General features: G+C 68.3%; 1 protein-coding gene across 1 annotated transcript in view; it reads left to right on the top strand.

Annotated features, from left to right (window-relative positions):
- Window positions 1–13,449, top strand: part of SPTBN4 (spectrin beta, non-erythrocytic 4) — a 55,706-nt gene extending 42,257 nt beyond the window's left edge. The window contains exons 26-36 of the mRNA XM_077840082.1: window positions 650–1,027; window positions 2,045–2,289; window positions 3,430–3,568; window positions 4,882–4,966; window positions 5,458–5,654; window positions 7,149–7,711; window positions 9,244–9,313; window positions 9,750–10,027; window positions 11,884–12,057; window positions 12,539–12,581; window positions 13,288–13,449. Coding sequence (XP_077696208.1) covers window positions 650–1,027; window positions 2,045–2,289; window positions 3,430–3,568; window positions 4,882–4,966; window positions 5,458–5,654; window positions 7,149–7,711; window positions 9,244–9,313; window positions 9,750–10,027; window positions 11,884–12,057; window positions 12,539–12,581; window positions 13,288–13,449 — 2,334 coding nt within the window. The remainder of the gene's footprint in view (window positions 1–649; window positions 1,028–2,044; window positions 2,290–3,429; window positions 3,569–4,881; window positions 4,967–5,457; window positions 5,655–7,148; window positions 7,712–9,243; window positions 9,314–9,749; window positions 10,028–11,883; window positions 12,058–12,538; window positions 12,582–13,287) is intronic.
- The last annotated feature ends 3,117 nt before the right edge of the window (window positions 13,450–16,566 follow it).

Raw genomic sequence — 16,566 nt, 5'->3', positions numbered from 1 at the left:
GCCCCCCCAGGGCACACGTCCCCCTGCCCAGCACCCCCAGGGTACACGGCCCCTGCCCCAGCGCCCTCAGGGCACCCCCCCCAGGGCACATGTCCCCCTGCCCCAGAACCCCCAGGGCACATGCCCCCCATCGCCCCCAGTGGCCCCAGGGCACCCCCCCCAGGGCACACGTCCCCCTGCCCCAGCACCCCCAGGGTACACGGCCCCTGCCCCAGCGCCCCCAGGGCACACGCCCCGCATCACCCCCAGCGGTCCCAGGGCACCCCCCCCAGGGCACACGTCCCCCTGCCCCAGTGCCCCCAGGGCACACGCCCCCCTGTGTCCTGCCCTGGGTGACCCCATGGCACATGCCCCCCTGGGCCCCAGGGCTGACACACTCCAGACTGGGCCACATGGCCCCGGGGCCGGGTTCTCTGTGCCAGGCTGGGTGCTGGGTCCCTGCCGTGTCCTGTCCCACGGGCTCCGTGCTGCTCTCCACCTCCCCCGGCTGGGCTCCCAGTGCTGGGCCCTAGGCCACGGGCTGGTTATGTGTCATAGCCCACACGCTGTGTGCCGCCCTGCGGGCTCCAGGCCACGCTCCGGGGCCCCGCCGTGGTCTCCGGGCCCTGGTCCGTGTATCGTGCGCTCACCCCCCCATCCCGCCCCCCAGCTGCTGCAGGAGAAGTTCACGGAGTTCGCCAGCGAGACGGGCAGCGTGGGGAACGAGCGGCTCTCGGCCGTGAACCAGATGGTGGACGAGCTGATCGACTACGGGCACGTGGACGCGGCCACCATCGCGGAGTGGAAGGACGGGCTGAACGAGGCCTGGGCCGACCTGCTGGAGCTGATGGGGACGCGGGCCCAGATGCTGGCCGCCTCCCACGAGCTGCACAAGTTCTTCAGCCACTGCAAGGACCTGCTGGCCCAGATCGAGGAGAAGCAGCAGCGGCTGCCGGAGGTGGCGGCCCGCGAGTCCCGCAGCTCCGCCGGGGCCCTGCAGGGGGTGCTCAGCACCTTCGAGCACGACGTGCAGGTGCTGGTGAGCCAGGTGAGGGGGCGAGGCAGGGAAGGGGCCTTCGGGGGGACAACCAGCCCCTGCGCCCCGCCCGGAGGGGACGCCTCGCGGCCCCCGGCCACGGGGCCCTGCGTAACCGGCCCCTGCGCCCCGCCCGGAGGGGACGCCTCGCGGCCCCAGGCCACATGGCCCTGCGTAACCGGCCCCTGCGCCCCGCCCGGAGGGGACGCCTCGCTGCCCCCGGCCACGGGGCCCTGCGTAACCGGCCCCTGCTCCCCGCCCGGAGGGGAACACCTCGCTGCCCCCGGCCATGGGGCCCTGCGTAACCGGCCCCTGCGCCCCGCCCGGAGGGGACGCCCCCCGGCCACGGGGCCCTGCGTAACCGGCCCCTGCGCCCCGCCCGGAGGGGACGCCCCCCGGCCACGGGGCCCTGCGTAACCGGCCCCTGCGCCCCACACGGAGGGGAACGCCTCGCGGCCCCCGGCCATGGGGCCCTGCGTAACCGGCCCCTGCGCCCCGCCCGGAGGGGACGCCCCCCGGCCACGGGGCCCTGCGTAACCGGCCCCTGCGCCCCACCCGGAGGGGACCACCTCGCGGCCCCCAGCCACGGGGCCCTGCGTAACCGGCCCCCACGCCCCACCCGGAGGGGACGCCTCGCGGCCCCCGGCCATGAGGCCCTGCGTAACCGGCCCCTGCGCCCCGCCCGGAGGGGACGCCTCGCTGCCCCCGGCCACGGGGCCCTGCGTAACCGGCCCCCACGCCCCACCCGGAGGGGACGCCTCGCGGCCCCCGGCCACGGGGCCCTGCGTAACCGGCCCCCACGCCCCACCCGGAGGGGACGCCTCGCGGCCCCCGGCCATGGGGCCCTGCGTAACCGGCCCCCACGCCCCACCCGGAGGGGACGCCTCGCGGCCCCCGGCCACGGGGCCCTGCGTAACCGGCCCCCATGCCCCCACCCCAGAAGCAGCTGCATTGCAGTGCCAGGTGCAGTGATCCTCATGCCCAGTGCACAGCCCCGGGCCGCTCCGCTCAGCCCCCGTGCCCCAGCAGGTGCGGCAGCTGCAGGAGGGGGCGGCCCAGCTGCGGACGGTGTACGCCGGGGAGAACGCTGATGCCATCGTCACCAAGGAGCAGGATGTGATGCGGGCGTGGAAGGAGCTGCTGAGCTCATGCGAGGCGTGCCGGCTGCAGATCACCACCACCACGGAGAAGATGCGCTTCACCAGCATGGTGCGCGACCTCATCTCCTGGATGGAAGGCATCATCTGCCAGATCGGCACCAGTGAGAAGCCCAGGTACCGGGGCCACCGGGGTTTGGCCTTGGGAGCCTCAGACGGCTCCGTGCGGCTCAGCCCTTGGCCTGCGGTAGCCAGACAGCCAGGCAGCCTTCTGCAGCATCCCTCGCTCCATCCCTCCATCCTGCAGCATCCCTCGCTCCATCCCTCGCTCCATCCCTCTGTCCTGTAGCATTCCTCCATCCCTCGGTCCATCCCTCCATCCCTCGCTCCATCTCTCCATCCTGCAGCATCCCTCTCTCCATTCCTCCATCCTGCAGCATCCCTCCATCCGTTGCTCCATCCCTCCGTCCTGCTGCATCCCTCGCTCCATCCCTCCATCCGTCGCTCCATCCCTCTGTCCTGCTGCATCCCTCGCTCCATCCCTCCATCCCTCGCTCCATCCCTCTGTCCTGTAGCATTCCTCCATCCCTCGGTCCATCCCTCCATCCATCTCTCCATCCTGCAGCATCCCTCTCTCCATCCCTCGCTCCATTCGTCCATCCTGCAGCATCCCTCCATCCATCGCTCCATCCCTCCATCCTGCTGCATCCCTCGCTCCATCCCTCCATCCATCGCTCCATCCCTCCATCCTGCTGCATCCCTCGCTCCATCCCTCCATCCGTCGCTCCATCCCTCCATCCTGCTGCATCCCTCGCTCCATCCCTCCATCCCTCGCTCCATCCCTCCGTCCTGCTGCATCCCTCGCTCCATTCCTCCATCCCTCTGTCCCTCACTCCATCCCTCGCCTCACCCCTCCTTCCCTCCATCCTGCAGCAGCCAGCCAGCCCTCTCACAGTCACCAGCGCAGGCTCCTCAACCCCCCGCCCCGTGCCCTGGCCCTTCCGAGGAGCGGTCGCCCTGATGGAGAGATGGATGGAGGGACCCACGCCAAATGCCGTGGTTGAGCTTCCGGAGGCAGGAAGGGGGCAGAGAACCCGGGGTCCGGACTCTCCCCTCTGGGTGTCTGAGGAAGTGAGGAGGTTTGTCCAGGCCTGGCACCCTGGGGAGGACCCGGTGGGGACGGGGCTGGCTGGGAAGTCCCCCTGGCGCGGATCCGAGGGCAGGGTCGGGGCCCTGGAGCCCACGCGGCCGCTCTGGGGGCTCCTCTGCCCGACCCTGCTCCTCCCCGGTAGCCAGGCCTGCCCCGTCTACCCCCAGGGACGTGTCCTCGGTGGAGGTGCTGATGAACTATCACCAGAGCCTGAAGAGCGAGATCGACGCCCGGAGCCAGAGCATCGCGGCCTGCGTGGAGCTGGGCAGGACCCTGGTGCTCAACAGAAGCCCCGCAGCCGAGGAGGTAACGCCGGCGGGGCTGGGGTCAGGGTGAGGGGGCTGGGGCAGACTGTCTCCAGGGCGAGACGCGTCCCCAGCTTCCACCTTCCTGGGTCTGACCTGGGAGCCTCCAGCCGCCCCTGCCCCTCCGTGCGCTTCCCGCAGCGAGTCCGCCCAGGCGGGGTCCTGGGGGGGGCCAGAGGCCCTGCCCCCAACCTCGCAGTCAGACGGGGCTCTCGGCCAGCGGGGAAAACAGAAGGTTTATGAGTCGACCGGAGCACAGCGTCAAAATCAGTGACTTGTAGCCAACTCCACCTTGTGGGGAGGGGAGCCCAGAGCCAGGGCTCTGCCCTCCCTCTGCCCCCAAAGCCTGCCGAGACCAACTCCCGTCCAGCTGCCTGGCCCCTGCCCTGCCCGTTGCTCCTCCTCCAGCCTTTGTCTCGCTTCCCAGGCCAGAGTCACCTGGTCGCATCCCCCGCCTGGGTCTCAGGTGACGAAGGGGCGGCCAGAGCATCCCCGCAGGCAGCTGGAGCAGCCCTCACAAAAGTCACACATGCTTATTCCCGCCACCTAGACACTGGTGCAGTACACAGGGAAACTGAGGCACACACAGCTTTCCTGCAAAACAGTAAGACTCACATACAACATAACAAGGTGCCAGGCTGCAGGACTCCGGGGCAGTCCCGGGCCAGGGCACGGCTGGGCATCGCTCTGACGGCTTCCCTGGAGTTGGGCCTGTTTGCAGCAGCTGGGATCTGGCCCGGTGGCTGCCTGCCCCAGACCCTCGGCCTACTGGTCCCCACCTGCTCCCAGTGAGCTGCTGGTGGGGACAGAGCACCCCGAGAGCAGGCACTGACAGGCCCCGGGGCAGCGTGGGGAGAACTCGGTCTGTCCCCATCCAGGCCCCCTGCCCTCTGCGTACGGATCCTTCCCCTTCCATCCAGCCCTGAGGCTGGCTGTCCGTCCACACTCTTCCCCCTTCGTACAGCAGGCGAGAAGTCAGGGGCTGGAGAGTTGTGCCCGGATCTGCCTAGCCAGTCCCTGCAGGTCCCCAATATCCGTCACACCGTCCCCACCTGGGCCTGTCTCTGTGGCTCTGTCTGGCTCATTGATCGAGCCCCCCTTGTGCCCCCCAATCAGCAAGACAGTCACAGCGCTGCGGTGTGGATTCACGCCCCCTCCTGCAGTGGGGCACAACCCCTGGGCTGGACCCCTCGCACTCTGGATTTCCCCAGCCTGGTGGTCCCCGGGCCCCTGCGCAGGGCGAGGGGCCAGCACCGCCGGGGGCCAGGATATGGGGTGCACAGACCCCTGGCAGACACACGCATCTCTCTGCAGATCAAGGGCCAGCTGGAGAAGCTGCTGGCCAAGAAGGAGGAGCTGACTGAGAAGTGGGACAAGCACTGGGAGTGGCTGCAGCAGAGTGAGTGCAAGGCACCCGCCCCCCAGGCTGGGACGGACCCTCTAATGAACCTGGGGGCGAGTGCTTCAAGCCGGGGCAGGGGGCAGCTGGGAGCCAGGACGCCTGGGTTCTATCCTGGCTCTGGGCGGGGAGTGGGGGCTAGTGGTTAGGTGGTTAGAGGGGGGGAGGGAGGGAAGCCAGGACGCCTGGGTTCTATCCTGGCTCTGGGCAGGGAGTGGGGGCTAGTGGTTAGAGCAGGGGAGGGAGGGGAGCCAGGATGCCTGGGTTCTCTCCTCGGCTCTTAGTTGCCGTGTGCCCGGGGCGAGTCGAGCCAGTGTTCAGTGGCCCATCTGTGGACGGGCACGTTGAGACCAGCACCCCCCGGCGGTGCGGCTCCTGCCATTGGTGGTGGTATGTGGAGCCCCCGGACGGACCCCCCCGAGGGGAGAGCTGGGGCGGAGGGGGGTGCGGAGGGGCCACGTGCTCACCCCCCTCTCGCCCGCTCTCCCCAGTGCTGGAAGTGCACCAGTTTGCGCAGGAGGCCGTGGTGGCCGACGCCTGGCTCACGGCCCAGGAGCCCCTGCTGAAGAGCCACGACCTGGGCAGCAGCGTGGACGAGGTGGAGCAGCTGATCCGGCGCCACGAGGCCTTTCGCAAGGCGGCCTCCTCCTGGGAGGAGAGATTCAGCTCCCTGCGGCGCCTCACCACGGTACGGGGGGCAGCCCCCTCCACCCCCTGGGGGCAGGGAACAGCCACAGCGCAAGGGCCTGGCCACGCCCCCAGCCTCCCCCAGCCACGCCCCTGATCCGCCCCCCTGGGGGCAGGGAACGGCCACTGCACAGGGCCTGGCCACGCCCCCAGCCTCCCCCAGCCACGCCCCCGATCCGCCCCCCTGGGGGCAGGGAACGGCCACTGCACAGGGCCTGGCCACGCCCCCAGCCTCCCCCAGCCACGCCCCCGATCCGCCCCCCTGGGGCCAGGGAACAGCACTGCACAGGGCCTGGCCACGCCCCCAGCTTCCCCCAGCCACGCCCCCGATCCGCCCCCCTGGGGGCAGGGAACGGCCACTGCACAGGGCCTGGCCACGCCCCCAGCCTTGCCCCCGTGGGCCCTGGGGCCAGGGAACAGCCACAGCGCAGGGGTCTAGCCACGCCCCCAGCCTCCCCCAGCCACGCCCCCGATCCGCCCCCCTGGGGCCAGGGAACAGCACTGCACAGGGCCTGGCCACGCCCCCAGCTTCCCCCAGCCACGCCCCCGATCCGCCCCCCTGGGGCCAGGGAACAGCCTCAGCGCAGGGGTCTAGCCACGCCCCCAGCCTCCCCCAGCCACGCCCCCGATCTGCCCCCCTGGGTCCTGGGGGCAGGGAACAGCCACAGCGCAGGGCCTGGCCACACCCCCAGCCATGCCCCCGACCTGCCCCCCTGGGGGCAGGGAACAGCCACAGCGCAGGGGGCTGGCCATGCCCCCAGCCTCCCCCAGCCACACCCCCGATCCATGCCCCATGGGCCCTGGGGCAGGGAACAGTCACAGCATAGGCGACCCTGGCCACGCCCCCGATCCACCCCCAGCACACACCCCCGATCCACCCCTAGCCACGCCCTTGATCTGCCCCCCGTGGACCCTGGGGGCAGGGAACAGCCACAGTACAGCGGTCCAGCCATGCCCCCAGCCACCACCCCAGCCATGCCCCTGCTCCGACCCTGGCCATGCCCCCAATCCGCCCCCCATGGGCCCTGGGGGCAGGGAGCAGCCACAGTGCAGGGGCCTCGCCACGCCCCCGATCCTTCCCTGGCCACGCCCCCAATCCTCCCTGGCCACGCCCCTGATCCACCCCCGGCCATGCCCCCGATCCGCCACCCATGGGCCCTGGGGGCAGCAAGCAGTCACAGCTCGGGAGCCTGGCCATGCCCCTGATCTGCCCTGTCCACACCCCAATCCACCCCCCCATGAGCCCCAGGGGGGCAGGGAACAGCATAGGGGGCTCTGGCCACACCTCCGGTCCGCCCCCAGCCATGCCCCGATTGACACCATATGGGGCAAGGAATTTCACCATCTCGGTGGCTGGAAATGGAACCCAGGAGTCCTGGCTCCAATCCCCCCTGTTCTAACTACTAGCCCCTGCTCCCCTCCCAGAGCTGGGGAGAGAACCCAGGAGTCCTGGCTCCCAGCCCTGGGCTTTAACCAGAGCCCGTTTTCCCTGCAGCTAGAGAAGCTGAAAGCCGAGCAGAGCAAGCAGCCGGCCACGCCACTCCTGGGCCGCAAGTTCTTGGGGGAGCCCAGCGAGCCGGGCCCCAAGGGCCCCCCGCTGCTGCGCCAGGCCGAGGCAAAGCTGGAGCGTCAGGACCTGCTGCGGGGCCGGCCCCAGGCTCCGGCCCTGCCCAGCGGGGGCCCGGGCGAGCCCGCCGAGGTGCTGGAGCTCAAGGTGGCCTACGTGCGGCAGGAGATGAAGCCGGAGCGGCTGCAGCCCTGGCTCGACCGCGTGCAGGAGGGCCTGGCCGCCAGCGCCGAGAGGCTGAGGGAGGCCAAGGCGGCCGCTGAGGAGAGGCTGGAGGCCAAGCCGAGCCAGCACCTGCAAGTGCCCGTGGCGGGCGCGGTGCTGGCAGAGCCGGGCCAGGTCAGCCGGGCTGAGATGCAGCCGGAGCCCAGCGAGCAGGAGACGCCCCGGCACGAGCAGCCGGAGAGGCGCCGGGAGCGCCGGGAGCGCCGGCTGGAGCGGCAGGAGTCCAGCGAGCAGGAGACGCCCCGGCACGAGCCCAAAGGGGGCGGGTGAGTGCCACGCTGCACACCCGGGGAGGCCCCCGCTGGCGTCTCTGGGCCCCTGGCACCCCAGAGAACGTCCTCCCGGGGGGGGGGTGTTAGCTCACCGCTTGCCGGTGGGCCTGGGCGGCACCCCGAAGTCCAGGGGTTCGATCCAGCCAGCGTGTCACAGTTTGTTTTGAAATGTGCCCATGAAACATGTCACTGTCCTGGGGCCCGGGAGAGGGCGAACTGGGGCGGGACAAACCCCTGGACAGCTGGGGGTCCCCGAGGCCCAGTGTTAGTAACCCCGGGTTGGGCGCTTGGCCGGCAGCCAGAACCACAGAGCGATTCAAAGGTAACCTGGTTTTATAGAAACTGAACCAAAAAGCAAGCTGGTTTCTCACTACAAGCCTGCTTTTCTTTTGCATCTTGCCTTGTCGCAGTGACGGTGCAAACACGAGCCGGGGGCTGGGGGATTGCGCACGCTGCATTCTCAGCAACCTGAAATAATCTGATTCCGAAACCAATCGATGAATTAAACGTAAATAATTAAAATCAATCCCACCAAACGGGGCAGCCAGTGGATGTAAAAATAAAGCAATTCAATTCTCTAGAATTGAATTCGCCCGACGCGAACAGACCAGGGATGGAAGCTCGAGTCCACATTCCTGTCAGTATCCAACTTGGTTGCACATTTCGTGCTCGGGCTTTGTTCTCTTGCCCTGCGGCCCCCTGGGCTGTTCTCGTAACATCTCTTCGAGGCTCAGACTTGAACCGTGGCTCGGGATTGCCAGTGTCCCTTGGCTGAGCGAGGCCAGCGGCCTCCTAGTCTGAGGCCAGTCTCGTGCTTTCGAACAAGATTGAGCGCCCCCGTTCGGCTTGGGAGCGGGGTCCAGCTGAGCCAGGCCTGGCTCCCCTGGGAATCTGAGACGACCACGAGGGCTTTCAACGTTGCTCAGCTGGGCCCGCGCAGCGTCCCGCCGTTCTGCCCGGCGGTGTGATCTGTGTTGGGCTCATTTCTGCCTCAGCTGCCAAGCCGCAAACTCCTCGTGCAGCTTCTCTCTCTCTGGCGGGGAGGGATCAAACCCAGGCCGGTCTCTGCCAGCCAAGTGCTCCCCCTGCTCCGCAGTGCCATGCTCCCTGATCCTCGGGGTCCCGGCTGCCGTCTTCTGTGAGTTCTGCCATTCCCAGGAGCGTCTGGCGGGCAGACCTGGCCACGCTGGCATCCAACGCCCCAGCTGCACCAGAACCGATCCCCCTCCCTGCACGCCCCGTCTGCGCCCAAACCTACAAACCCCAGCGCCGAAAAACCAGTTTCAATCTGTAGCCGTGTACTCCAGAGGAGGGAGATGAGCACGGCGCAGGGATGTGCGAGGAGGGGGACAGGGTGCTCGGGAGTGAGTCTCACCCCCCCGTGCGGGACACCTGTCTGCATGGCCCCTGCATGCTGAGCGCGCTGCACCGTCCCAGCTCTGTCTGGACCCCTCCCTGGGCCGGCGTGACCCCCTTTCCCAGAGCCCGACACCGCCGCGCGTCTCACCCTCTCTCCTCGCTGGCAGCAAAACCACGCTGGCAGATATTGTGGAGCAGCTGCAGGAGAAGGAGTCGACTGCCCAGGTGCCAGCCCCGGTAAGTGTCTCCCGCGGTGTCCGGTGGCACGAGTCGGAGGAGCGATGGCCCGTTGTCGCCAGCCGGGGATCTGGCCCCGGGTCTGCAGAGCCGGGTTAACTGCTCAGCTGCCCGCTGCCTTGTCTGCTCCTGCCCGTTGCAGGGGAAAGCCCCTGAAGCCGGGTTCAGAAGGAAGCAGGGGTCCCCGACACCCCGTCTCGGGAGAGTGGCCAGCGGCCTGGCCCCAGGCGTCGCTCAGCGCTGTGGGGCCAGGACGTAAGCTAGAGCTGCCCCAGAGGACTGCGAAGGGGTCTTAGCGTCTCCTGGGCCCCCTGCCCACAGCACAAGGGGACCCGGGATCAGGGCCAGATTCTGTCTCCTGGGGGCGGGTGGGAGACGGGGGCTCTGCCCGTCCAGGGTCCAGCCCCAACCTGACGCTCTGTCTTTGCCCCGCCAGCCCCACGACTCCCCCACCCACCTGCCCAACAGCCTTGACCTGCTGCCCGAGAGGACGCCACGCCCGGACCGGCCGCGGGCCCGCGACAGGCCCAAGCCCAGGAGGAGGCCGCGGCCCAGGGACCCCAGCCAGCCCCCGGGGGAGAGCCGCAGGTCCCGCTCGGCACCGGCCCAGAGCAGCGCCCCGCCCCCCCCACCCCCCACCCACACCGTCCATCTGGAAGGCTTCCTCTTCCGCAAGCACGAGCTGGAGGGGCCCAACAAGAAGGCCTCCAACAGGTGAGGGGCCGGGGCCGCGAGCGGGGGGCCCAGTGGGCTGGGGCTGCGGGGGAAGATAGGGGGAGGGGAGCCGGTCCCCTGCCCTGGCCACTACTGAGCAGCCCCCCACCAGCGGGGCGGGCACCGGGCTGGGACTCTGGAGTCTGGGGTTCAGCTCCCAGCTCCATCACTGACTCCCCGGGGTCCGGGCAACACCCGGCACGACAGGGCCTCAATCTCAGCTGGGGTCTGGGCAGCGCCCGTCACGATGGGGTCCTGATCTCGGCCGGGGTCTGGGCAGCGCCCGGTGCAACGGGGCCCTGATCTCGGCTGGGGTCTGGGCAGCACCCGGCGCAACGGGGCCCTGATCTCGGCTGGGGTCTGGGCAGCGCCCGGCGCGACGGGGCCCTGATCTCGGCTGGGGTCTGGGCAGCGCCCGGCGCGACGGGGCCCTGATCTCGGCTGGGGTCTGGGCAGCGCCCGGCGCGACGGGGCCCTGATCTCGGCTGGGGTCTGGGCAGCACCCAGCGCGACGGGGCCCTGATCTCGGCTGGGGTCTGGGCAGCGCCCGGCGCGATGCGGTCCTGATCTGGGCTGTTGCTCACCACAGTCTTGTGGCAGTTCTTCTAATACAAGCTACAATAATGTTGTAACGATGCTGCCTCTGGTGGGACACAACTGAGAGTATCAATTCAGGACAAATTGCTTAGAGCAGGGTAGTTACAGCCCAAAGCTGGGGTTGCTCCACCTCTAAGGCAAACCAAACCAGCCAGACAGAGAGGACTTTGGTCTCACCCCACTGGCTAACCACAAGTCACACAAGCAATTCCCTCAGACACCCCAGTTTCCCAGTATCCCCACCAGCGCCACTCAGTATGGGGACAAAGGGTTATGGAAACCAATACCCCAGTAAAAGAAACAAGGCTCTCCCGATCCCAAAGGACCAAGCCCCAGACCCAGGTCAATGATCACTTAGATCTTATCCCAAATACACACTTATAGCCAATTCTTATTAAATAAACTAACATTTATTAAAAAAGAAGAGAGAGAGTTGGGTGAAAGATCAATGCACAGACAGACTTGAGTTCAGTTTCTTGAGGCCCAGATACAGAGCAGAGACGGTGAGTCTGTAGTTGCCAAAAGTCCTTTTAGAGAGTGTCCATATTCAGGGCGACTCCAGTCAGTGACTGGGGATCTCAATCCTGATGGCTCAGGGTTTCCCCTTCTTGGCAGATCTGAGATGAAGAAGGATTGTGCCCCGGGGTCTTTATACATTTCCAGCAGCCTTTTGGCCTGAGAAAACAACAGGCTTAACTTCTCTTCTCCCAAACATCCTGGCAATTAGCCCAGCGTGATTTATCCATTCCACAGCTCAGATACAGGTCACCACAACCTTCAAAGAGAGACAGACAATAAAACTAGTTCCCTCCAGAGTCCTCCTAAATGTTACTATTCCTGTATTGATCTTTGAACCAAAGCCATGGCAATAGACACGACTTGTTTGCTGACTTCCCAAGCCCTGAGCTGACAGCCCCCTTCTCTCTAACAAGCCGGCTGCAGTTCACAGCTCTCCTCGTTTCCGTCTCTTCCTGACCGGTCTCTCAAGTTGGGCCCTGGGTCCGTCAGTCTGGGAGACCATTAACCCTCTTGGGCCCTGTCCCCTGCCAGTGAGATGGTCTATCACACTCATAACGTGGAGGGCAGGATCCTGCCCTGGCCAGCTGAGCCGGGCTCCCCTGCAGGAGGTCTCCTCCTGGGGTCCCAGAAGCGCCCCTGGAGGTGCCATGGGGCCATGACCCCAGGCCTGCCCCGTATGGCTGGATGGGCAGGGGGGTCCCAGTCTGCCCTGCTCCATTGGGCTCGCTCTGTTTTGGTAGGTCCTGGGTAAACCTTTACTGTGTCCTGAGCAGAGGGGACCTGGGCTTCTATAAGGACGCCAAGGGGCAGGCGTCGGGCAGCACCCACGGCGGGGAGCCGCCGGTCCCCCTGCACCAGGCCACCAGCCAGGTGGCCAGCGACTACAAGAAGAAGAAGAACGTCTTCAAGCTCAAGTGAGTCCAGCCACCCCCGACCCCGGGTCAGAGACACCGGGCACCTGCCCTCCCCCCGAGACACTGGGCACCCGCCCCCCTCCCTCCCCCAGGTCAGAGACACCAGGCACCCGCCCCATCCCAGAGACACCAGGCCCTGGGGGGCAGCAGCTGTGTGGGCAGGTGCTGCCCCAGGGGCTCAGGGGCTCTGTGCTGAGGGGCGAGTTGGGGTTGTGGGGCTGGAGCAGGGAAGCAACCATCATCCCTCTGTCGTCCGCCATCCAGGGCCTCTCCTGGAGCCCAGCCCTGGGCACCCCCTGCACGCAGCCCCCTGGGCTTCCACATAGCGTCCTGATCAGCCGGGGAGCCAGCCATGGGCCGACTGGGGGGATCCTCTATCAGGCAGCCCCCCCATAACCCAGCGCTCCCCCCTCGCACGTCCCCCCTCGCACGTCACACCCCCAATCCCACACGACACTAACATGCCACCTGCTTCCCCCAGGACTGGCGATGGGAACGAATTCCTGCTGCAGGCCAAGGACGAGGTAGGACACGGCAGGGGTCTCGCTCCTTGGGGCTGGCCAGGAGCTTCGCCGCAGGCTGAGGGGGGTGGGGGGTTCAGACAGCACAAGGGGGACCCGACCCCTGCCAGAGCTTGGGCAAGCCGCCAACTCTCACGTCTTCCACGGCCCCTGAGCGCCGTTTCCAGGAGCGCCCAGCAGTGGGGCCAGGCCCCGGAGCCTTCAAACCCCTTCCCCTCGCACTCGGGGCCTAGACCCCGGCTGTCCCGCCGACGGGCGCGGCCGCAGCCAGGGGCCAGCAGGAGTCACTTGGGAGCCGCCAGCGGGGCAGGGCGTGACCAGGCTCCGGCGGGGCGCGCGGGTCGGCGGACGGGCAGCGCCGGTTCTCCGGGCCCTGACGCTGGGTGAAGTTCCACTCGGCCTCCCTTGTGCCCATGGCGGGGAGCCGAGCCCTGTCGCCGGGCCGCCTCGGAGCGATCCCAGTCAGGGCAGGGCGCACGGCACCGGGAAGGCTGGGTCCTGAGCCGCTCCCGCAAGTCAAGCTGCGACACTTTCGCCTGCTGGGGGGCCAGCCAGGCATGCCAGCCCCAGCCAGCTGCTGTACTGGGGGGCCAGGGCCAGGTGGGTTCAGACAGCCCGATCCTCTGCCCCCCGCTCGTCCAGAGCAGCCTGCGCGAGGTGGGGGGCGCCGGCCGGGGGTTCACGCGGCTCTGGCCTCTCTGTCCTGCAGGAGGAGATGAAGAACTGGCTCCAGGCGCTGGCTGCGTCCACAGAGGAGCACGCCGAGATCGCCCGCTGGAGCCAGGCGCTGCTCACCACCTCCTCCACCGACGAGGGCAACCCCCGGCGGGAGAGCGACCGGCGGGCCAGCGCGTCCGGCAGGAAGAAGTGAGGCGGCCCGGGGCAGCGTGCGGGGGGCTGAGAGCGGACCCCCACCACCCCACGGGCTGCAGCGTTGTCCCTCCACGTCACACACCGAGCCAGCCCCCTCCTGCGCACATCCCGGACAGCCCCTGGACCTGGGGGCCCCCCGCACGCCCCGCTGCAGGAAAGCGCGACCGAGCAGGACCCCCGGGGAGAGGGGTGCCCTGAAACACACCCGCGAAGGGGTGCGAGGATGCGGGCAGCCCCGCCCGGGCGCTGGAGGGACCCTGGCACTATGTTCCCCGTTTGGTGCCTGGAGGAGTCCAGCTCGTGGCAGCGGGAGCCGCCGGCCGGCCCGGCTCCTCACCACCGGACGATATATGCAAAGCCGGCACCGGGCGGGGCTGGGCAGGGAAATCCACGGGACTCAGAGACTCTGTGCAGTGGGGAAGGGCCTCAGTGGGTCGTTAGGCCTGGCCCAATTCATTTCCTCCCCCGGGGGGCATACAGGAGCCTCTCCCCCCCGCACCCCGAGTCATCGCCCCTCTCCCTGCGTGGTGCAGGGGCTGGATCGGGGCGGGCAGTTCTGTTCCCTCCCCAGGCTGGGAAGCCGCTTGGCGTCTCCGGGGCAGGGGAGGGGATGGGACACTTTTCAGGTAGACGCTCCCAGGGGGTTTAAGCATTTTGGGTAATTCACATAAGGGAACTGGGCACCTGGCTCTTGCTGAGCCCGCTATGAATGTGGGCCCGTCGCACCGGGGGCGGGTTCTGAGCACACACAGTGTAGGGTTTCCACAGCTCTCGGGCGAGGGAAGGGGGCAGGGCTGGGGTCGGCCTTCAGGTCCATATAATGGTGTGCTGGCCCCTTAAGGCCCAGCATAGGCCCCTACGCCCTCAGCCCAGGCTGGCACAGCCGGGGATCGTGGGGACAGGGCCTGGGTTCGAGGTATGGGTCCTTCCCAGCGTTCCTGGCTGTCCCAGCCTGTGCCAGGACCGGCATGCCCTGCCCCGCTCTGGCCCATCGCTGGCCAGGGTGGGTTCAGACAGCCCGATTCTCTGCCCCCGGCTCGTCCAGAGCAGCCTGTGCGAGGTGGGGGGCGCCGGCCGGGGGTTCACGCGGCTCTCCATTCTGCCACCACCTCTCCTCCGTCTGACTGGCAGTGCCCACGGCTCCGGGTGGGGCAGGCATTTGGAGAGGGAGTCCTGCCTCCCTGGCCTGGTCTGTCTCCCTGCAGCCCTGCGCTTGGCATCTCGTCCCCTGGGGGAGCAGGCTCTCCTGACGCCCGCCTGGCACACCGGCCAGCCGCAGCCACAGAGCCCCTGGCCCTGACGCCGCCCGCGGTATCCGAGACTTGCCCCGCACTGAGCCCCTGGTTCCATCTCCCACTCGTGCATGCCCTTGCACGCCAACTCTCGTGAACACACGTCCATGCACGCTCACGTTTCAGCATCCCGGGCCTGCCCTGCCGTGTGGATCAGTACAGAATCGGCAGTGCTTGGCCAGATCCCGCGGTTTCCTGCCAGCTTTGGACAGGTCCTGGGGTTTCGTTGCCATCCTGGGAAGTCAGATGCGCGACTGGTCCGTCCCTGCGGCGGGGCAGGGAGATCTCGGCCCCGGCGCTGCTCCCCCGGCCCTGTCCCGCCAGCCCACAGGCGGAGCCGCATAGGGCCAGGTCTCTCGCAAACGGAGCTAGGCCCCGCTGCCAGCCTGGGTGCGGTGCTCGCCCCGTGGGCGGGGATGGTGGCTGGAGCATTTGCTCCGGGACAGGGCACGGCGAGGGGTGGAACTGCTGGGCCTGGGGGGCTCTGTACCCCCAGGGGCTGCTCAGCCCTCTGCCCCCTCGCCCATCCTGCATAGGCCGTGTTTGGGCCCCTGCCGAGCAAGGCTCCAGGCCCCTGGGCGCCATCTCCCCCGACTCGCCTAGCCCCAGTGCGCGGGGACGCGCTGCCCTGGCGCGGGGGAAGGTCTCATGGTGAAGCAGCCCCAGAGGAGCCGTTCCTTTGTCGCATCCTCCGTGGTCCCTCTTCACGTCCCCCCAACCAGGAGCCCTCGCCCGGTGCCTTCAGGCCCCAGGAGATCCGGCTCGGGGGGCATCAGGGGGAATCCCGTCCCCTGGGGGAGCCTGGGCAGCAGCCCCTGCACCTTCAAACCTGGGGAGATCAGGACCGGCCCTTGCTTTGGCCCAGGCGAGAGTTCAGAGGTCCCGGCTGCTGTGGGCTGGGCTCCGGTGCCATTAACAAGCCATAGTGCTGGCTCTGCACGTGTGTGACCGGCCTGGCCCCCAGCCACAGCCTGTGGCCGCCGGGCATCGGGGTCCAGCGGGAAGAGCCGGGGGGGGCTCTTCCAAGGTCACACGAGGGGCACGTCTTTATGCAATAAACGGGCAGGCGGCCGAGTGTTGGGGGAGGCTCTGGGGCAGGGGGCAGCTGGTTCTTGGCCAAAACAGCCCCTGCCTGACCCGACCCTGCCCTGCTGCAATCACTCGCAGCAGTGCAGAGCCGGGCTGGGGCCCTGGTGGTGACTGTCAGGGGATCGGGCCCCTGGGCCGACTGCTTCGGGAATCCAGCTGCTGGCTGGGGCTCAGGACCCAGGGCCCTGGAAAGCAAAGCGCCAGGAAGCGTCAAGCCCAGAGTGGATCCAAGGAGCTGCCCCTGCAGGTCGCTGTGCTGGGACTAGACTCACACCCACACCCTGAGCCCAGACGGACACCGAAGAGACGCCCCATTGGGAATGGCCCCAGCTGTAGCCAGGTTCCCAGCCTTTCGAAGGGAGCCTGGGGCCGGGGCCAACGCAGGGGGCAGGGGGCGAGAGACGTGAAGTGGGCGACCATCTCCGGGGCTGGTTCTTGGGGCGGACCCGAGCCGGGGTCACGCTTGGATCTGGGGGTCCAGTTCTCCAGGGCCCCGTGCTGCCACTCAGGAGCATTGCCCCTAATGGCCCTCAAGGGGCAGCGAGCCGGGGCCCCCGGCTCCCAGAGCGTCCCCAAGCCTGCCGGTGCAGCGCCCAGCCACCCTCCAACCCGCCCTCGGTTTTGGGTCACCCCCCAGCCCCGTTTTATACCCACCCGCAGCCAGCCCGAGATCGCGCCAGGCCGCAGCCAGCCCCCGCCTCCTTGCAACAACGTGGGAGAGAGTCAAGACGAAG

The sequence above is a fragment of the Eretmochelys imbricata genome, chromosome 23 (genome assembly GCF_965152235.1).
Source record: "Eretmochelys imbricata isolate rEreImb1 chromosome 23, rEreImb1.hap1, whole genome shotgun sequence".
In the NCBI taxonomy this organism is placed as follows: domain Eukaryota; kingdom Metazoa; phylum Chordata; order Testudines; family Cheloniidae; genus Eretmochelys; species Eretmochelys imbricata.
The sequence above is the reverse complement of the archived record's forward strand: the minus strand, read 5'-3'. Positions and strand labels throughout refer to the sequence as shown.